The sequence below is a fragment of the Pongo abelii genome, chromosome 2, assembly GCF_028885655.2.
Source record: "Pongo abelii isolate AG06213 chromosome 2, NHGRI_mPonAbe1-v2.0_pri, whole genome shotgun sequence".
Taxonomy (NCBI): Eukaryota; Metazoa; Chordata; class Mammalia; order Primates; family Hominidae; genus Pongo; species Pongo abelii.
In genome coordinates, this window is record NC_085928.1 from 13920936 (window position 1) to 13943488 (window position 22553).

A 22553-nucleotide genomic window follows, 5' to 3' on the forward strand; every position below is an offset into this window, starting at 1 on the left:
CCAAAGAGAAGATATCTGTCCACCAGAGGGAAGAGAGCTGGGCTGCAGCCTTGGCCTCATGAATATAACATCCAGGCCAACTAAGCCAGCAGTACCATACGGATATTCTAAAACATCACTGTCACTGTAAGATAAATATGCACCATACCCTTCACTCGAGTACAGAAGTTTTAAGTCACCAAATTTGATTCTTTGTGGACCATACACTGATAAATAGATCTTATCTTTAAAAATGCATCCCCATTTTTGTTGACAATCCTGTCTCCCACAGTGAGAAATGTTCCTGGAACCAGAGTCTGTTTCAGGAAACCAATTTAAATTCATGAAGCTTCTGGTAATTATGATAAAATGAAAGTAAATCTAGTTGAAGCAAAGACCTACATTCCCAAGACAACTGACCATTCATTTATTAGTTGCTGCCCCTAGCTAACACCCAAACCACAAGCTGCCTTTGCTCGACCTCCCTGCAGGAACCCTGGTCATTCAGAAGTACCAGGGTGAAGCTGAAAAAGAAGGGGGAACAAACAGCTTTAAATCAAGGGACACACCCTCTACAGCCAAGGTCAACACCCAGGAGGGGCAGCAGAGCTCAGACAGTGGCGGAAAGACTCCACCCATACAGCACTTTGAACAGAAGCTCTCTTTCAACTGGAGGCATAGAGCTAGCTGCTAATCTGACGCACGCCCAAAACAGAGAAGTGGGTAAAAATAAAATTACGACTGCTCCCGTGAGAAGGCCAGGAAGAGAACATATTGAAACAATCATGGCCTGCAGCCCTGCCTAACACCAGCGCTGCTAAGTGACCTCAGCCAAAGGCAGGAAATGATTGATCAAATTACTTTTCTTGCTCAAAATCTCCCAATGGCTGCCCATAGACTACTGAATAAAATCCTAGCATGGGACCTAAAGCCCACCCAACCAACCTTTCCAGCTTTCTTTCTCAATATTCCTAATCTCCTTCATAAACATTCACAATGTGTATAAACACACATCCACCACATAAAGACTATTTCCCAAATTCTCCCTTCTTCTCTAGGCCTCCTCTATCTCCACAAGCCCAACTTTTACCCATCCTTTAAGGCCCTTTCAAGATCAAGTCCACAGCTGAAATTCTCCTTCTCCTTTTCTCTGCTCCCATGGCACTTTCTAACTGGGTAATGTCTTCCCTTCATTGTCATTCTCATGAAGACAAAGATTCTTCCTGTCTTGTTCACACTCATAATAGTGCCTGCACAGGGTAGGCATTCAATACATATTTGTTAAATTGGGGAATACTAGCTCACTGACAGGAAGTTTCTTCTGTGACTTGAGTTTCCTAGCCTTCCCCAGACAAGATGTCCCCATTAACACAGGCAATTCAAATTCCACTGGCTTTGGCCTGATCTTCTTCCTCATGTTGCACCTCAGCCCCTGAAAAGTTTCATCTCATTATGTCCAGGAGCCCCACTCACATCTCCCCATACTCATTCCTGCTCACAAGGCATTGTCAGCTGTACCTGCCATGTCCTTCCTCTGCTGCTCTGGCTGCCCACTGTTGCTGCAGGATGCCTGGGGTGCTCTCTGTGAGGACACCAGCATCGGATCCAGAGTGCTGGCTCCAGGGTTCTTAAATCCCCAATATTCCAAGTGCCAAGTAGCCTGAGTTCCCGGAGTCTTCACTATGCCAGGATCAAGCCCTGATGGAAGCTAAGTCCATCTTCCCAACTGTGTTCACAAGATCAGCATCATCTGTCCCCATACGTCACACAGAGCCCTCATGAAAACAGCAGACAGCTCCTTCAACTTTTGCACAGGGTTCCTCTCCTCAGGGCTCAGACATGAGAACACGGCATTGGCTAAAGAAGAACCCCTGGGAAAAAGAGCTCATGGTATCCCCAAATCCCATTTCTCCCTTCCTCCCATCCAAATCCATCATACAAACAAACAGGTACCAAGGGGTGCTTGCCTCTCTGATGAAATGGCCAGAACATATCCAAATGCTGATAATGGCCACTTTGAAGACTGAAGCTACACTTCTACCTCTGACATAACTGTTCTTCCAACCTGCTCCCTCAAGCCTGGTCCCTCATCCAGCTGCCTGAGATGGTGACAAAAGGCTGCCTTTTAACCCTTTCTCTTACCTTTCTCCTTTTAAAAATATTTCTACCCAGGGCCTACTCTCTACTCTTCCAGCACTACCAAAGACCCTGCTGCCTCAGCTCCTTCCTCTCTGGGTTGAGACAGATATTCACCATGGCCCTGGGATCCTTCTCTCTTGAAGTGGTTGATAAGAACGGGTTTCAGCAGATACTGCCCAGAATATGATGATTTATCGATGGTGAAGCCTTCTAATGCCTGCCAATTCATGTATTTATTATTCTGGGCTGGGCCACTCAAGCCCTTAATCTTAGGAGAAGGAACTCCAGTGAGGCAGGATGTACCTTGAGCCTCGCAGGCTGAGCCAGCAGGAGATAGCAGGGCACCTGCCCCCTCTGAGGCAGCCCAGCTCAGCCACCTGGCCAGTAGTCTCAAGGTGAGGAGGCGGGGCCTTAAAAGAAACTACCAATGGCTTCACTCCTGCAGGAAACATATCCCACTCACAAGCAGGTACACAGGTACAGCCTGAAGCTGAAGTTTCCCCCAGGGCCTTGGGCCACACTTCAAGAGAAATGGAAGTTAGTTGTCGACTCTCTTCCAATTCAACTTTTGATTATCCTCTTTCAAAGCCCAGATCCTCACATGCATATTCTATCTCCGTACCCTTTCAAAACCTGCCTTCCCAAGCCTTCAGTCCCCAGAGCACCTTATAACCACTCCACCATCCCCATCTCATCCAAAAGTTAGATTTAATAGTTAACAGGTTAAGAATTAATAACTAACACTTATTGAGCCTCTAACATGCGTAACATCACCTAATCCTACAATAACACTATAAGATAAACATAGGATATTATTGGCATCTTACAGATGAGGAAACCAAGGCCTAGAGAGGCTGTGACATGCCCAGTGTCACACAATAGTAAGTGGTGGAGCCACGAGCTAAACCAGGCCTTTTTTATTTCAAAGTCTCCTCCCACTTAACTACTCAGCATACTGCCTGAAAAGCAAGCCAATCAGCTAAACAAACCTCGTCACTGGGCTTGACACATCCGAATTTATTAACTTTTTTCCTTTGTTTTTTTTAAAGGAGTCTGGTACATAAATCAATAGCTTTAACTGGTGGGATTGAAGAATGAAACGGCATGGAGGTAATCAAAGGAGACATGTAATACATGAAAATATATCTACAAGTACATGTAGATACACTTTCAATTCACTTTTACCCTACTTGTCCCCACCCTCCCCCAAAACCCAGCTGTACTCAGCTGCTCATAACCAAAAATATCACCCCATGCCTACTTTAAACCTGCTTGGCACACTTCCTTTGGGTATCTTCTTTGAGGGACTTTCAAGAGCTAGCAACCTGTGGCAAACGACAAACTAGGAAGGGGGACTTCTAAGATGAGATCAAGCCATAGGTATAGGATATGGAAAACAGAAGGAGGAAAGATGGACCCCAAACCTGTGGAAGGCTAGTGTTCAGGAATTAGACCTCTGCTCATCAGATACTCCGGTGGTGCCGTTGGGGACAGGCAGGATAAATTCCTATCTCTCTCTGAGGCCTCTTGTCCAAACAGGAGGATCTGGTTTCTGAACTTCTGGGAGCAAGCCAGAACTTGGAAAAGATTATCTTTGTACCTTCATACCTCACCTTCTGTGGTCTCCTGCTCCCAGGTAACAAAGGCAGGTATATTAGATCAAGAAAAACCTTCTAGCCCTGCTAGGGAAAGGATGCTCATGTTTCCAAGGTTTTGGAGGATTTTTTTTTTTTTTTTTTTTTTTTTTTTTTTGTGAGACAGAGTCTCACTCTGCAGCCCAGGCTAGAGTGCAGTGGCATGATCTAGGCTCACTGCAGTCTCCACCTCCCGGGTTCAAGCAATCCTCATGCCTCAGCCTCTCAAGTAGCTGGGACTACAGGTGTGCACCACTGCACCTGACTAATTTTTGTGTTTTTAGTAGAGACAAGGTTTCACCATGTTGGCCAGTCTGGCCTCGAACTCCTGACCTCAAATGATCTGCCTGCCTCAGCCTCCCAAATGCTGAGATTACAGGCATGTGCCACCATGCCCGGCCAGGATTTTTAAGCCTTGATGTTTTCTTTCTTCCGCAAACTGCAGCTCACCTCTACCAGGAGCACTTGGAAGGACCCAGCTCATTCAGTGGAATCATGACTGCATCAGATCTATTCCTATTTTGTACAATATGCATTTATAGAAGTAATTTGTAATGTGATTTAAGTTTGGGGAGTGAATTTCCAATAAAGCCATTCTTCCTGCTATATATCTTTTTAATATTTTTGATTAAATAAATTTATTATATTTTGATCACAGAGTATCCCAAATTTTTCCAGTTTTTAAGTTACAAAGTGCGTTTTCAATGAACATGCCCCCTATATTTCTGAATCCTTTCTGTATTACGTTTGGCTCTGTAGTTTCTTGCATCATTCAGAGCACGTAGGTCTCAAAGTAGAACAAGAACCATGACTATGCTTCTTAATCTTTAATCCTGAGCACAGACTGTGATAGACACAGTTGGTTGCCTACCCAGTGGCCATTAACCCCCTTCTTCCTTGCTTACAGACTCACATTTTGTTCAGAAATCAAGCATCCATGTGCTTCAGGGGACGCAAAGACAACTTCAGTCCCACAGGGTAAATGCTGATTACATTACACCAATCACAGAAATTGCATCCCCTTCCAGTGACTTGTTTTGGAACTGGTGGCAAAATAATGGCCTTTGAGACATGAGGAAACATCTCCTGGAGGACATCTGGGAAAGGTTTTCTTGCTTTTAAATACATGCATGAAGAAACAGGCTCTTTCAGTTGTTATCAGTTCTGCATGTAACATATGGAGTTACGGCAGCCATCTTGGGTCTATCAGGATGGTAGAATGGAAAGATGTAAGGTATTGGGGTTCTAAGATGGTCTTTTCTTGTAGTGGCAGGCTAGGTGATTACGACCAACCTTCCTACTGAGGACAATCATTTATATTTGTTTTTATTTTCTCAAAAGCATTAAAGAGCTAACAAGATAAAGAATTTCTAGGTCGAAACCTAGGAGAAGTTTAAAATCCAAAGAGGAAGGCCCAAAACACACAAAAAAAGCTTTTGCCTTGAGAGCATTTGCCAATCTGCAAGAAACAACAGTATTTAGTTTAGTAGCAAAACTAAGCTGTGCTTTTGGCAACCAGGAGGAGTAGGAAAGCAGAAAGCAACATCCAGGGCCTCTGCCCCAGAAGACTTTGATAAACAACATCCACTCCAAGCTAGGCTTCCTCTCAGAGGGGAAGCTTCACCCTCAAGATAAACGTAGCCTAGAATAAACTAGCTGTTAATGCAAACCTGAAACCCAGTTGCCTGCAACCTAGGTCGAAGGAATCTTAAGCACTGTGTTAAGGTAGAACTGGACTGGTGGTATCCCAGGGGCTGTCAAAAGAAAATAAAAATCATTGCAGAAGAATGTTATCATTCTTGGCTTCAAAGCCAGTGATCAAGATACAAAGATAAAAAACACAACGAAAAAGTATACCATGAAGAAGGATCATCAGGAATAGCAGAATACAGAAGGAGACCCACATTTGTGGTAATCATTTCACAATGTGTGTGTGTGTGTGTGTGTGTGTGCGCATGTATATATGAAATATATACATACATAAAAATGGAATATATTTACCATGTACCACATGATATATATATCAAAGTATGATATATATATGTCATATATATATCAAAGTATCATGTGGTACATGGTAAATATATTCCATTTTTATTTGTCCATTTTATCTCAATAAAGCCAGGAAAAAAAAATTGACCCACAAAGACTTTAGATAATAGAATTATCAAACAAAAAACTATAAAACAAATAGGCTTACTATGCTCAATGCTCAAAGAAACAAAAGATAAGCTTGAAAGTATTTTTCATAAAATTGGAAACTAAAAGAAAGGTGATTTGGGAAATAAATAGGGATTTTAGCACTAAAAATACAATAATTGAAATTAAGAAGTCAGTGAACACATTTAATTGCAGATTAGACACAGCTAAAAAGAGAATAAACTGGAGGATATGTCAGAGGAAATTATCTAGAATGCATCAAAGGGAGATAAAATATCTAAAATAATAAGAAATATAGACTATACAATGAGAAATTGCAACATACAATCAGTTGAGCTCTCAAATGGAAAGAAGAAAAAGAACAGAGATAATAACTGACAATCTTCCCAAAATGATGAACTACAACATTTTATAGATTTAAGAAGTCTAATGAACCTAGGCAGACTAAATAAGAAAGAAGCTAGTGATGATGCTGAGCCTCTAATTTAATTGCCCAAATTCTAAACTTCTTGTTAAGAGAAGCAAGAGAAGGAGAAGCAGGAGGAGAAGTGAAGGCAAGAGGAGAAATGCATTTATTGCTTATGCATTTTGAGTTTGGGTTGAATTACCTGCAGCCAAAAGCATCCCAAATTATATTCATGGTGAGAATAAAGTAGCCACCAATTATTGAGTGCTGACTACATGTACATACGCATTTTGTGTAATCCCCTGCAAAGCCTTATGAGGTAGTATATTATCAGCCAAGCAGGCTACGTAAGCCACAGATACAAACCACCCCCCAAATCATAGTAACTTCACAGAAAATAAGATTAATATTTGCTTATACTACATGTTCAACTTGGTTCAGCAGAGAGCTGTGATTATCATAGTCACTCACAGTCCCAGGCTGATGAAGGATTTATCCCAACAGAGCTACAATCAATTAAACAATGGAAGGAAGTAAACAGTATATTGGCTTTTAAAGCTTCCACTTGGAAATGAAATACTTGACTTCTGCTCACCTTTCATTGGCCAAAGCAGGTCACATGACCAAAGATGTAGCGAAGTACAATCTAATTGTGTGCCCAAACATGTAGGCAGCTAGAAGTACTTAATGAATGGTACTAATGACTACCACAGATAGATATTATCCTAATTCTCTGAATAAAGAAACTGAGACTCAGAAAAGTATTTAGTCACTAGTTAAATGAGTCAAGAATATACTAATTAATACATTTTCCTGGAGGAGATATTAACATGACTATCTGCCTTTTGGTGGCTGGACTAGTGAGAAGAGAAATGTACCAGTGATATGATCTCTAAGGAGCCAAGCAGAGTGCCCAGTTGGGTCTTATCCTCGGCTATCCCAGAACCACTACCCCCAGGGCAGAGTATGGAACCAAGGTAGCAAGGGGCAAATATCCTAATCCTTCCTTTGTTCCTTGTGCTAACTGGAGCCTTCCCTGCAAGGATAAGACTGGACTGCAATTGGCCAAATAGACAGTATACGCATATATGTACTATGGGCTCCCATTATCTTATATATTCCAGGTGTTCAAGATGTGGTTAACAGAGTGAGGGGCGGAGAAGCCACATAATCAGATTGGTCATGCCAAGTTTGTTAACTCTGATCTATGCAGGTTCAGAAAGCTTGCCAAAGCAAAGGAGACCCATTCTGTCCAAACACAGAAGGAGCTGTCTTGCTCTCTTAAGTCCTCAAGACCTTCCTATGAGCTGGATTTTCCAGCCTGTAATGTACAGAACATTCCCTACCTCCTTCCATACCTAATGATGACACTGTCCACCTCCTCCCTCCCAGCACCCCACATCTGTTGGCAAGCTCTCTTGGCTGCCCTTCCTGCTATGTATGTGCTGCCTCTGCCAGCGCAGTCCAGCCTCCTCCAGACACAGCAGCATTTGTCTGGGATTCTCTCCCTATGGCAGGGAAAGAGTCAACACCAGGATTCTTACTTATTTATTCCTTCCCAGGCATGAGGCAGCAGTTAAGGAGAAGGGAGTTAAGGACAGGGAGGACAAGGCCTAGAAAAGAAGCTCTGGGGGGCCAGATTGGTGGGAAAAAAGTCTCTATAATTTCAACTGCTTTCCAACCACATTGTCTCTAGCTGAGCCCCCTGGGTGAAAGGTCTGTATATTACCGAGGATGGGAGATTGTAGTCTTAATTATGTCTTGAAGCATTTGGCTGTGTTCATCCTGAAACTTCCAACAGGAAAAAAAAAAAATGTGGTTTCCATTACAGTATCACTGAGGGACTTGTACTGGGGTTGGGATCATTAAAATGAAAACACTGATGAGTAAGCCATGGCATTTTGTCTCTAAGACTTAACGTCCTTCCTCCACCCCTAGCCCTGTACTTTATTTTGAGACAAGCTTAAAATAGTCTATAAAATATGGAGCTCATTATCCCATCTAACAGATTTCATTTAGCATGAAAGTAGATTAAAAGCCCCATGCCAATTATTCCTCCTATCCTGGGTTTATAAGGAAGATACTCCTCTGGGTTCTTTAGAGTACAATTCTGCAACAGCCCAGGAGAACCAAGAAGTGCCACTTGCAACCCCACTCAGCTTATTTTTCATAATGATAACAAGGAAGGATAGAGAAATACAATCCTGCTTTTGGAGCTTCTTAGAAATTTTGCCTGGAGCCTTTAAAAGCTGAACCCAAACCAGATAACCCTCAAACACATGAATTCTCCATTCTGTCCACATACAATGACTACATCAAGGCTACTGAGCACAGTAAAGGGGTATATATCGGGGAATATAATGGAAAGAGGTCTCAACTTGGAGTTTTTTATTCTGGCTTCACATCCAGGCTCAGCCGATAATTGTATGACTTTGGGGAGTAAAATCATTTGTTTCAGCCTCAGTTTCCTCATCTCATCTCTTCCAACTTCATCTTTCTTATTTTCCACGTACAGGTGTCATCTCCTCTCCACAGTCTTCTCCAAGGCCCAGCACAAGGCCTTATATAGGAGAAGGGAGGAGGAACTGATGTCTTGATTGCACTGACAGTACCCTCTGAGCTGGCCCTTGGAGGTGAGTTCGATGATAAGAGTATCCAGGTGAGGCTCCTCTCCCTTGCTCCTATACTTTTCAGTCATGGGTCCTCTCTCAGTCCCCTCAGTTATCTCATGTATACAATGAGAATAACACCCTCCCACAACATCACAGGGTCATGGGAGGTTTGAAAGAAGCAGTAAGCACCTATGCAAGGTCTTGAACTATCCCACCTCTCCAGTCTGAGCTCATGACACTGCCTGTTCTTTTTTAAGAATATCAGGACCATCTGAACTGCATTTCCTCATTTTTCATTTTTTCTACTTAAAAATCACTTTCTAAGCACTCTTTCTTCCTTCCTTACAACAGAGGAAGTGTTCCCCCTCCTCCAGTCTACCACTTCCATCTGCACTCTTTATTCAATCCATTCCTACCTCCTCCAGGCCACTGCTTCACTTTAGAGCACTTATCACAAGCTGTTATTACAAATTCAACTGTTGCTTTGACTTGTGTATTGTCTGCCTTACTCACTAGAATGTAAACTCCATGAAGATTTCATGCCTTATTCATGTTATATTCCTAGCAAATAGCACTGTCCCTGGAATATTGTCAGTGCTCAATGAATATTTATTGAATGGATAAATAAATTCATTTCTGTTTGTCATCTTTAAACTTCTGTCACTGGTCCCTTCCCCCAGCCTCAAACACATTCAGGCCTTCCTCCTTTAACAAACTCATCACTTGACCCTAATGTCCCACCAACCACCATTCTATTTTTACCTTTCATTTTCTGACATATTTCTCAAACAAACAATATGTGCTTGCTGCTGCCTCATCTTCACCACCTCCTCCCACTGCAATCTGGTTTCTTCTCATTGAGGTGCTGAAACAATGCTGTAAGTAGTCACCAATGCCTTCTGTCACCAAAGCCCTCAACATTGCCTCCTCTCCCTGCACATGGAGCTCCCTAACTCTCCTTCTCCTCTATTCCCACAAAATTATTATGTCCTGGCTCTCCTCCTACCCTTAAGGAATACTCTTCGTATCTCTCTTATCCTGTCTCCCTTTGTCAATACTTTCGAAAAACAGTCTACACTACTCTTACTTTTCTCTATGCTGTCTTCCTTGAGCTAATACCAGTTTCACCATCACTTCTTGGCAAATGACTCAAAATATTCATCTCCTACCCTGACTTCCCCCTAGAAACACAAACCTACTTTAATGCATGAACAAATCAGGCATCTTGTAATCATCTAAAACTCAAAGTTTCTAAATCCCTTTACCAACACCCCAAGTCCTACTCATCTTTTCAGACTTTTAGTGAAACAGTTGCCACTCCTCAAGTCAAACCTAAGCATGAAAGCTTCAATGACCCTTTAATATGAAGAGTAAGAAATCCCTGTTACTTTCTCTGACGTTATCTCGTACATCCTTCTCTTCCTTCCTCTCCATAGGCCAATGCTTCCTTCACATCCATTTGCTTTTTCTCCAGTTGTCTTTATGCATTCAGATTCATCTTTAAAGAACATGACCAGCACCAGGCTCTTATGCTCAGAAGTTCCCCATGACCCTTGCTCCCTCTTGTGTGCCTTACCTTCCTGATACACTGACCTGCCCCCTCTTCTTTAGCTATCCATCCCCTTCAACCCACTTTGTGCTTCTGCCCATGCTTTACTGACTAGAATGTTTGGCCCCACCTTCTCCACCAAACAAACTCCTATTAATCCTGCACCCCAAGCTAAACTATCAGATATTCCAAGAAGACTTACTTCTCCAACCCCTCTAGGCAATTAGTTGTTCTGTCCTCTGTGATCCTATGCAAGCCTAGGTAATTGCACTTACCAGTTTTGTCGTAAGGTCCTTTTTACACATCTGAGTCTCTCCTTAAACCATATGAACCCAGTAGTACTTAGTCTACTGGCTGGTACATTGGTACTGCTCAATACCTTTTCTAATGGAATGCCACAACTCTGGAACCATTTGCCCTTAACCCAACATGCCAATGCAAGAATCTTCACAAGGTAGCCCCAATCTGTCCCTCCAACCTTAACTCTTATCACACAGATGCTCCAGGCAGTCTGATTTAGTCTTCATTCCCCAAGCACACCCTGTATTTGCTGATTTCCATCCTCATAATTCAGGGCTACTAAAGTTTAACCCTGTTCTCTCCTTTTTATCCTGTCATTGCATTATCTATTGTGTTATTTGTTATTGTCTACTTCCCCCATTAAACTATAACACTTCACAAAGACAAGAACACTGTCTTCTTTAGCATTGTATTCCTAGAGCCTTGGGTAGAGCAAAGCACATAGTAGGTCCTTAGAAGACATTTGTTGAATAAATGAACATTTCTTCCTTCATTTAGACCCAATTATTTCTCTCTTATAAATTCATAGCACTCATCTAGCAACTTAACATGAAACAGTGCCTGTGGCATCACAAAGACATATTACAGGTATTATAGGTAAATATTTTGTAGGTATTGTCCACACAGAACCATGAAACATTAGAGCTAGAAGAGCTCCACCTTATAAGTAATCCATCACTTGAAAGAGGGCCAACAGAGATGCAGAGATGTTACTGTTGATTCTTTTTTTTCTCTCTCTTTTCTTGGAGATGGAGTCTCGCTCTGCCACCCAGGCTAGAGTGCAGTAGCATGAACTCAGCTCACTGCAACCTCCACCTCTCAGGTTCAAGCAATTCTCCTGCCTCAGCCTCCTGAGTAGCTGGGACTATAGTTGCATGCCATCACACCCGGCTAATTTTTTGTATTTTAGTAGAGACGGGGTTTTACCATGTTGCCCAAGCTGGTCTCCAACTCCTGAGCTCAGGCAATCTGTCCACCTCGGCCTCCCAAAGTGCTAGGATTACAGGTATGAGTCACTGCGCCCAGCCTTACTGTTGATTCTTGATCTTTCAGGAGTTTGAATTGTAAGCTCCCTAAGGGCAGCGAGCTTACACCTAACCCTAATCACTCCCTGCTCTACCTGGACCCTTAGTAGAGTCTATTACTACTGCTAATAATAACAACAACGATACTAATTGCTTTGGTGTTTTCTTTGATAACAAGCCACCTCTGTCCACAAGGTGAAGAGCAAACCCATCACTTATACTGGGGATCCAACTAGCCTTCTGAATATCCAGGGACACAGCTGTCCCACTGCCCCTTGGTTCTCAGCAACCACTGAGTATGCCACCACAGAACAGGCCCTGGGAGGACATGCCATATCTGGGCAAGTGCTGCTTTACTGTTCTCACATCACAGTAATCTCCACCCCACTGGATGGAAACACCACACCGGGACCTCACAAAGCAGCTATCAGTGTCCTCCCCTTAGGACTTGGCCTAGATACATCTTGCCTGGGTAGTTCACACCACAGACAAGACATCCCAATGGTATGCTCTACTACCTGCTGACAGGGAAGGTGGCTGGACTCCCAGTTTAACATGCATGCTGGAGAGACAGACAGATGGAGCTCTTCCCATTTGTATGGCAGCAGGTAGAGTGGGCAACCCATCCTAGACAGGAGTCTGGGGTCCTGGATCTTGACTTATCCCTTAGCAGCTCTCTGACTTTAACCAAGCACTTAATCTCTACGAGCCTGTTTCCTGTCTGTGAAATGGGGAGTGATATGATCTATCTCAGAAAGGCATAATGAGAAACAAAGGGGTAAGATATTTGCAATTATCAAATAATTACATTTATCTTTTTCCTCCTTAACAATGCTGTGATAATCAGTGGTTCCCTGGAGAGTTCAGATACTCTGTTAGCCAAAGTTATTTATTAGGTTTCCTATTAGGATATAATTTTGAATTAGGTATCTAGGTGAAAATACAAAGGATAGTGAGGACAAGGGCTTGCCCTCAGGGAAACTCCACTCTTAATGGAGGGAAATTATCCCTGACAAGAAACTAAGATTCCTAAAGCTGCAAAAATTCAGAAAACAAGCACATACTTACTGAGTACTTACTGGTACCAAACACGGGTCACACATATTAGCTCCTTCAAGGCTCACAACAACCTCCTGAGGTATGTATTATTACTACCCACAGGAGCACATTGTGAATTACAGAACACTAGCCATGCACCTAGTGACCATGAGTCTCTGAACGGAACCAGGTATAGTCAGGGGATATTTTTCTGGAGGACATCAGGGCTAAGAGGTTTGGAGGGGAAAGAATATGGATTAACTAAAAGAAGAGGAGGTTTGGGGCATTTCAAGAGAAAGCACAAGAAAATATGAAGGCTGCTGGTGAGGCTCTGGTATAGAACAACAGGAAATTGTTCTGTGATGGTGTTTCAAGCGGGTGTGTGTTCAAACTCTTCATTAGACAAGAGGCCTGGTCCCTTTAGTAAAGTGATCTTGTGCCAAAAGCCAATTAAATAACTCTAATAGGTATATATATATAGATGACTATAAAAGCCAATTTAAAGTAACTTCTTTATGTATTACCTGAATATTCGGCTCAAATGAGAAGGTGATTAAAACATAAACTCCTCTAATTAGAAAAACCCTAGCACAGCAGAATCACCCAATGTGCTTTTCATACACATGCTGTGTGCTTGTCTCTTCTTTTTCCCACTGAATATATAAAAAAAAAAGGAACAAGTCATAAAGGTTGGCACAAAGAACCCACACATCATGCTGGGCACACATATGCAATAGTTAACAAGAACAGGGTAAGCCAGACCACGATGGGTATCCAGAGTCCGTGGCAGGCTAGGGACCAGTTACAAGCAGATGGCCTAAGCACAGATACTGAGTGTGACCTGGTTAGGGGCCAGAGCTGTGCAGATAGCTGAGCAGCAGGCAAGCCAATGACTGAGCAAGTCAAAGACAGGGTATCTGTCAGACATAGAAGACAAGGAGCCAGAAAAAGGCTGCAGGCATGGTGAGGATGAGAATGAGGAAAAGGAAAGCACAAAGATCAGGGTGCCCTGACAACCAAGACCACGAGGTCCAGCTGCCTCTTGACTTCTTGCACCTGAGCAGAATCAATCCTTGACTTGGAATGTTTGGGAGATTTGAAGGTTGAGACAACAAAGAATGGCCAGTCAGGGAGAGGTGAACTTTAGTGACAAACCCAAGTAGATTCCTGGTCAAAGTAGAGCCCAACACCATGAAGGCTCGAAAACAGTTATTCTCCTTACCTCCCATTTATCCTGAAGGGAGAAAACGATTTTTCTTTCTCTAATTCTAGCAGAATACAGACAATGCCCACCTAATGCCTTCCTAGTATGAGTTATACTAACCAAGGAAGGAAAGGTTTTTGACATCTACAGTGACACACCACCATCCCTACCTCCAAACCCCTCAGCAGCCTGAACTGAGAGCAATAAACCCAAAGCAAGCTGGGGCCAAACAACCTCTTGGGACACAGGTAAATTGCTTTTCTGGGACTATGAAGGAAAGTCAAGGTTCATCTAGGAAGTCATTGAAAATGGTTGAAGTTTGTAAAGACAGTTGCATGAGGTGTATCCAAAAGATTGCGTTCTTATACAGTTTGTTCCTTAGCATAGTCCTATGTGTACTCCTATGTTTACTATTCCCATGTAGTGACTTGTTTTTCGTTCATTTTGTTATTTTGCAACAGAGTTCTTTTTGCCCTTACTCTCTGACATCCATGTTAAAGGATGACAACAAGCAGCTCTCAACTCTGGCTGCCATTAGAATCACCTACAGAGGTCTTTAAAATGCCAGTGTTTAGCCCCCTTACCAGCTATTCCAATTTAATTGGCTGGAGGTGGAAGTGGGGGTGTTGAAACGGAGGAACTGGACATTACGCTTTCTAAGAGCTCCCAGATGATTCTAGCATACATTGAGAGATGAGAAACAGTTGGATTCTGGTCCAGAATCCAAAACACTTTGTGGTAGCTACAGGAATGTGGACAGTATCAAGAAGATAATCTCATTTGTCTACTTTTGTTTTTGTTGTTTGTACTTTTGAGGTCTTAGCCATAAAATATTTGCCTAGACTAATATCCTGAAGGGTTTCCCTATGTTTTCTTCCAGTAATTTTATAGTTTCTGGTCTTACACGTAAGTCTTTAATCCATTTTGAGCTGATTTTTGTATAAGGTGAGAGATAGGGGTCTAATTTCATTCTTCTGAATATAGATATCCCATTTTCCCAGCACCATTTATTGAAAAGGATGTCCTTTTCCCAATATATGTTCCTGGCATCCTTGTTGAAACTAAAAAGCTTCTTCACAGCAAGGGAAACAATCAACAGAGTGAAGAGACAACCTGTAGAATGGAAGAAAATATTTGCAAATTGTTAATCCAACATGGGACTGATATCCAGAATATACAAGGAATTCAAGGAATTCACATAACAGCAAACAAAACAAAACAAAACAACCCAAATAATCCCATTAAAAAGTGGGCAAATGATCTGAATAGACTTTTTCTTTTTTTTTTTTTTCTTTTATTATTATTATTATTATTATTATTATTATTATTATTATACTTTAGGTTTTATGGTACATGTGCGCAATGTGCAGGTAAGTTACATATGTATACATGTGCCATGCTGGTGCGCTGCACCCACCAACTCGTCATCTAGCATTAGGTATATCTCCCAATGCTATCCCTCCCCCCTCCCCCCACCCCACAACAGTCCCCAGAGTGTGATGTTCCCCTTCCTGTGTCCATGTGTTCTCATTGTTCAATTCCCACCTATGAGTGAGAATATGCGGTGTTTGGTTTTTTGTTCTTGCGATAGTTTACTGAGAATGATGATTTCCAATTTCATCCATGTCCCTACAAAGGACGTGAACTCATCATTTTTTATGGCTGCATAGTATTCCATGGTGTATATGTGCCACATTTTCTTAATCCAGTCTATCATTGTTGGACATTTGGGTTGGTTCCAAGTCTTTGCTATTGTGAATAATGCCGCAATAAACATACGTGTGCATGTGTCTTTATAGCAGCATGATTTATAGTCCTTTGGGTATATACCCAGTAATGGGATGGCTGGGTCGAATGGAATTTCTAGTTCTAGATCCCTGAGGAATCGCCACACTGACTTCCACAAGGGTTGAACTAGTTTACAGTCCCACCGACTTTTTCTTTTTTTTTCTTTTTTGGAGACTGAGTCTCGTTATATCGCCCAGGCTGGAGTGCAGTGGCACAATCTCAGCTCACTGAAACCTCCGCCTCCCTAGTTCAAGCGATTCTCCTGCCTCAGCCTCCTGAGTAGCTGGGATTACAGGTGCGCACTGCCATGCCCAGCTAATTTTTGTATTTTTAGTAGAGATGGGGTTTTACCATGTTGGCCAGGCTGGTCTCGAACTTCTGACCTCAGGTGATCTGCCTGCTTTGGCCTCCCAAAGTGCCGGGATTACAGGCATGAGCCACCACACCTGGCCCGAATAGGCTCTTCTCAAAAGAATACACACAAATGGCCAACAGGTATTTTTTTTAATGCTCAAAATCATTAATCACCAGGGAAATGCTATCAAAACCACAATGAGATATCATCTTACCCCAAGTACAATGGTTATTATCAAACAGACAAAAAATAAAAGATGCTGGCAAGGATGTGGAGAAAAGGGAACTCTTATACACTGCTGGTGGGAATGTAAATTAGTACAGTTGTTATGGAAAACAGTATGGAGGTTTCTCATAAAAACTAAAAATAGAACTACTATACAATCCAGCAATCCCACTACTGGGTACTCATCCAAAAGAAAAGAGATCAATCAGTATATCAAGGGATACCTGTACCCTCATGTTTACTGCAGCACTATTCACAATAGCCAGGATATGGAATCAATCAAAGTGTCCATCAGTGGGTGAATAGATAAAGAAAATGTGTTATATATACACAATGGAATACTACTCAGCTATAAAAAGGAAATCCTGTCATTTGCAGCAACATAGATGGAACTGAAGGTTATTATGTTAACTGAAATAAGCCAGGTACAGAAAGACAAATATTACATGTTCTCACTCATACGTGGAAGCTAAAAAAGTTCATCTTATGGTGTAAACAGTGCAATGATAGGTTGGTGAATGGGTACAAACATATAGACAGAAGGAGTAAGTTCTAGGGTTTGATAGCACAGTGGGGTGACGATCATTAACAACACTATATTGTATAGTTCATAATAGCTAGAAGAGAAGATCTGAAATGTTCCTAACATAAATAAGAAACGTTCAAGGTGATGGATAGCCTAAGTACCCTGATTTGATCATTACATATTGTATGCATGTAACAAAATATCACTTGTACCCATAAATATGTACGATTATTATGTGTCAATTTTTAAAAGCATCTACAAGAAATTAGCAGCCTAATTCAGCATACCACTTAAGTTCAACATGTGAGATGTTGACATAATGACAAACATCAGTAATTTTTGTACTTCTGTCGCTATTTTAACCATATCCACATACCTCCTACACTGTTGTTTCCTTGATATTGTTTTAAGTTGACTCTTTTTTACTTATACTTCTTTATAAAAGAAATTAGTGGACTGCAAGGTGACATAAAAAGGTAGGAGAAAAAGAAAAAAGAAGATCATAGCTGAAAGGAAAAGGCACTCAGGATTAGAGGCAAGGAAGACAGGTAGGGGCAGGTCCAGGATTGGAGACACAGGATCTACGGGGCAAAGGTGGCCCAGCACAGACATAAGAAGGGATGGAAGCTGGGCAATGAGTTACAGAATAATAGAGAAATGCCAGAGAATGGGGATACTTGTAGCAGGTAGCATAAAGCTGTGCTTTGAAAGAACACAAGGGACAGAGAATAGGCATGAGGGCCAGGGAGGCTGGAGACATACTGGGGCCAAGAAACTAAGGCAGGGCAAAGTGTGAGGCCCAGGCAGGAATGCCAGAAGGAGAAGAAGGAGACCAGAGGTAGGAATGAAGAGAGAGCTGAGGAATGGGTGGGATTAAGGAGGGCCCACGGTGAATGGGTGGGGCAGGAGTGGACAGCCGAACAGAAGCAGGCATCGGGGAAAACAGATCGTCTTCTGGACTGTGCCAAGCAGTGACCAGCAAGAGAAGCTCAAGAAACATCCATAAATCACCTAAAATCATCTCATGTACTACCAGTGGTGGACATTCCCACATGCTTGGAAGCACTGCCTGATGCTCTATGAATAAAGAGCAGCAGTCTTTCATTCTTCCCATTACCAGAAAAATATTATATGTAAACAAAGGAACGTAAACCCCTACCTTACTTGTCAGGTTCCCATGAATACACCAAAACTCAACAATAAAAAGCAATGTGACTTCTTTTATATACAACTCATGCTTCTTATCTCTATGAGCTCTTTTCTTTTGATAGACAGTCCCCACCACAGCAACCATCTCCTTAGTCAACGTCTATAAGCACAGAATACAATCAGCAGAATTGACAAACGCCCAGTAACAAACACCATAAAAACAGCATCTATCATTAAGGAGAATAAATCATCAAAATAATGTCTGAACAAGCTGGTAGTACACTGTCAAATAAATTCTTGCATATAGTTAAGTATAGCCCTAGAAAACAATACCCTTTATTTTTTAAATCCTTACCCTTAGCTGAACAGTGATAGGGGAGACAAAAGATTAGTCTGCAATCATCAAGCCTACGCTGTTATTTCTTTGTAAAGTTTATTTCAGCTCCATGATGTGTTCTAATGTTTCCTGCCTTTTCCTAGGTGTGTCAAATCACAGATTCACTTATCCTCCAGTCACAGCCAAGTGAGTGACTCAGGCCAGCATACAGCTCATCGATTATTTCAATTTCCTGGGATAAACTCATCAGTTCCCACTTCTCATTTCCTATTCCCTCCTTACTTTCTTGAGGCCTGTTACTTTCAAGATGACACAAGGCACGACAATGATGAGGGCAAAATGATACAAAATCTTCAAACAGATTAAAGGAGCTAAATTCTGCTACACTTAAGAAAGATCAAATCTAAGGGAATTCTGTTCACTGCCCAGAAAGGCAGGTTCATCTTTCATTCATTTACTCATTCATTCCTTCAACAAATAGTTATTGAGCATCTTTCAATGAGCTAGCTCAGCCTAACATGCCACTTTAAAGCATGCTATTTTCTATGCAATGTTAGGTAACATTCGTTACGAGAGGAAAGTTGCTATAACTGAAAATTCTTTTTGAATATGGATGTGGGTATGCACACATGTGTAATACTTTAATACTGATTAACCAGAACTGGGCAACATAATCAACACCCAACCTCCAAACACCTGGAAATCAGACACCTTACACAGTCAAGAGCTACTGGTCTAAAACTTCACATTAAGGAAAACCCTACAGATAGAAAGACACATAAACTTTCAAATTACAGCTATACATGGTGATCAAACATGCATGGAAGACCACATAATTCTTGCAACCAGCTTTTGCTATCCAAGGGGACAGGTTAATCTATCAACCCATAAATTCATTAACCTGATATTTCCAAAATGCCTGACACTGTATATGCACTAACACAATAAATTTCCCCCAAATTCTATGATGTAGGCATTATTATTAATATTCCAATTTTTAAGATGAACAAACTGAGAATTTGGTTAAGTATAGCCCTAGAAAACAATACCCTTTATGTTTTAAGTCCTTACCCTTAGCCATTTATTCAAGGGCACTTAGAAGGCAATGGAGCCAGAACTTGAACCTAAGTTTGTGACTCATGGATTCAAGCATTTCTAAAAGATAAAAATAAATTGGTAGTATTATAACTTATACATTAACATCTAGTTTCTTCTTATAATTAGCATCATATGGTAGTGTGAATCTTGTTTTAATTCATGTAAGTACAAATTGTCTCTAAGCCTCTAACCATTCTTAATTGGACTTTTCTTAGTTCCCGGTTATTATATACCACCTGTTCCTGTCTTTCCCAGGATGTTTGTTGGAGAGTGAGAATTAACTGTCTTGGTAATGAAAACTACCATTTAAAGAGTACTTTGTTTGTGCCATGCACTGGGATAAGTATTTCACTTGTAGTTTCTCACTTAGCCCCTACAGAAACCCTCTGAGTTGGTACTACCATTATCATCATCACCCCTTTTTACGAATGAAGGAAAGAAGATATAGAGAGGTTAAGCAACTTGCCTGAGGTCACAAAGATAAGGAGGATTCACATCTAGTGGTCTCTTCTCCCTTCTCCCAGTCTATAATCTTCATCAGGGTGAAGTTCTGATGCCCTTCTTAACGCCCTCATCTCAAGTCTGGGCTCCCACTGGCCTGTTTCTCGGTGCTAGTGAGAAACTGCTTTTAGTGTGTGCTGGTTTGGTTTCCTCCATCTTTGATTAAGGGCACTGGTTCACCTGCTCTGTGCAGCTGTCTGCTTCCACCTGGTATTGATCTCCCGGCACACTAAGACTATTCCTCATAGAGATGAATACACCTTGGGCTGTATAGCAAGGCTTCCCCAGGGCCATCTTTTCCATCAGGAGTTTGATCTCATTCTTGCCAAAACCTCTTAAAGAAGCCAAAGCTTTTAAAAATAATATTCAACATTTTAAAAAATCAATTACCAAACAAGTTCACAGTGGTTTTTCCTTACAAAAGAACATCTGGATTTGTGTCACATTTTCAGGAGACTTTAATTGCTTTAATATTTGATAAAATGTATTAAGGTCAGATTAACCTGAGAAATAAAACTGATTTTCTCTTTTCTTTCCACTAACTGCAAATTCTGTACCGGCTCTACCTATAGATAATCAAAAAAGGGAGATATCCTCAGGATAGGTATTAATAGTTCTGTGAAGCTAAGAGGTACACAGGGAGGAACTCAGCATTTACTAAGCACCTACTGTGTGCACCAGATATGATGTTATATATTTTACATGTATGAATTAAATAATAGCTCCAGAGCAACCCCAGCACATAGGTCTTACCGTGCCCATTTTATAGATGGGTAAACAAGCTCAGAAAAGTCACATAAATCAGGCTAAGGTCAGTGGCAGAGCTGAGACTTGAGCCTGAGACTGTTTGCCCCCAGCTTCTTACTGCAGGAATGATTCTCCTTCTGCACTGCTTCTCAGAGAGTTCTATCAAGAGCCCTGCAAGACAGGGCTTAACTTGTATTTGACTAGAGTACTGAGCTTGATGAAAAACCCAGCAAGAAACGAGATCCTGTTATACAGATGCTCCCCAAATGACCCTGTGCTCCCAATTCCCAGCTGGGTCATACATGTCCCCAGAAAAACAGCCTTTCTTTACTTTCCATGGGTTTGCTACTTGCCTCTGTTTCATTCCTTCTCTCTCTTCTTGACCCCCCCTCCCCTCTCTGCTGTGTCTTTCTGCATGTCTCTTTATGTCTCTATGTGTATTTATCTCTCTCACTCTCTCATACAAGCATACACACACTCAGGATACCTCGATCCAGCAGCCGGAGCAAGCGGAGATACCAGAGATACCACTGGTCCCAGAAGCGGTCCGTCATCCCACCCTGAACTCATCCTTCACAGCCAGTCCCCTCGGCAGAGCCTCATCCCACCACCGCTGACTCGAGGAGGCCGGAATCACTTGACGCTGGGCTCGCACACAGCCTGCTCTAAGCAAATGCCTGCCTGCAAAGACAGCCACCAGTCCTCCCACACAGAGGCTGACTGTGCCGGGAGCCGGTTTCACAGCAACAAAGGAACAAGTGCAGAACAACGCCGTGTGCAGACCGAGCCTGCCTGGACCCAAGGGGAGGTCGGAGATGCGTGGGAGGGAGTCAGGAAGGGTTTTCGCAAAGACGGGAGGTTTGCAGTGGTCTTGAGAAAGAAAATCCACAGTCAAGTCCATGTCTTAAATTTTTTTCCAGCATCTCCTGCCATCCTGGCTTCCATACCTCCCACACCAGAGGCCAGTGGCTCCTCCAATAGAATATGGGATGGGAAGCCAGAAGCTCAGCCATTTTGGACTTTGAGGCCAGTCCAGGAGCCTGGGAGCCTTACTGCCTCACTGCCTCACTGTAGGGACCACCGGCTCTCCTTGCCCAAGACTGCAGGACCTGCATGACTAGTAAAAGGCCACAGATCCTTTTTCCCTACGTCCCTTCATGGAACCTTTGTTATAGTAGAGACAGCATGGGCTCTGAAGTCACACAGTCATGGGTCCAAATCCTGGTTGCCACTTAATACTTGCCTGGCCTGGATCAAGTTATTCAGCTCCCTGTGCCTCAGCTTCCTCCTCTGTAAACCAGAGAGAACAGTATTTGTGAGCCTCAAAGCAAAAGAAGAATATAATGTTTCTGGTGTTGCACCTGGTAGATACTGGTAGATAGAAGGTTCTCCCTTACCTCTCAACCCCTCTCCCTCTTGCCAGACTCTTAGTTCCCCACATGTTCATACATCCCACAGTTTTCTATCCCCAGGACTTTGCTCCTGCCCTTCCTGCCAATAGCATGCGCTCCCCACTCTCCACCTCATCATGGCCAAATCCTCCTAATTTTTCCAACAAATAACTCAAATGCCACAGAATCCAGGCAGACTTCCCTGATCTTCCTTCCTTTATATTTTATTTTTTTCATTCCACCTTCTCCTTTGTGTATGACTCTTCTCCCTTACTTGCCCATAAACTCTTTGTGTCCCTCAAAGAACCCTGAACTTCGCAATTACTCAAGTGATTACTAACTGGACAAATGAACATGCAAGGGCATCTGAGTCCCCGATACAATGTTATT

The 22553-nt window shown here is 42.2% G+C and overlaps 1 protein-coding gene across 18 annotated transcripts in view; it reads right to left on the reverse strand.

Moving 5' to 3' along the window:
- Positions 1-22553, reverse strand: part of KALRN (kalirin RhoGEF kinase) — a 687608-nt gene that overhangs the window by 602499 nt on the left and 62556 nt on the right. The window contains exon 1 of one of the 18 annotated variants that reach the window (XM_024244998.3): positions 21260-21415. The exons of the other annotated variants lie outside the window; for them this stretch is intronic. Coding sequence (XP_024100766.2) covers positions 21260-21326 — 67 coding nt within the window. The 5' untranslated portion in view covers positions 21327-21415. Of the gene's footprint in view, positions 1-21259; positions 21416-22553 lie in introns of those variants that run through there. 18 annotated transcript variants of the gene reach the window in all.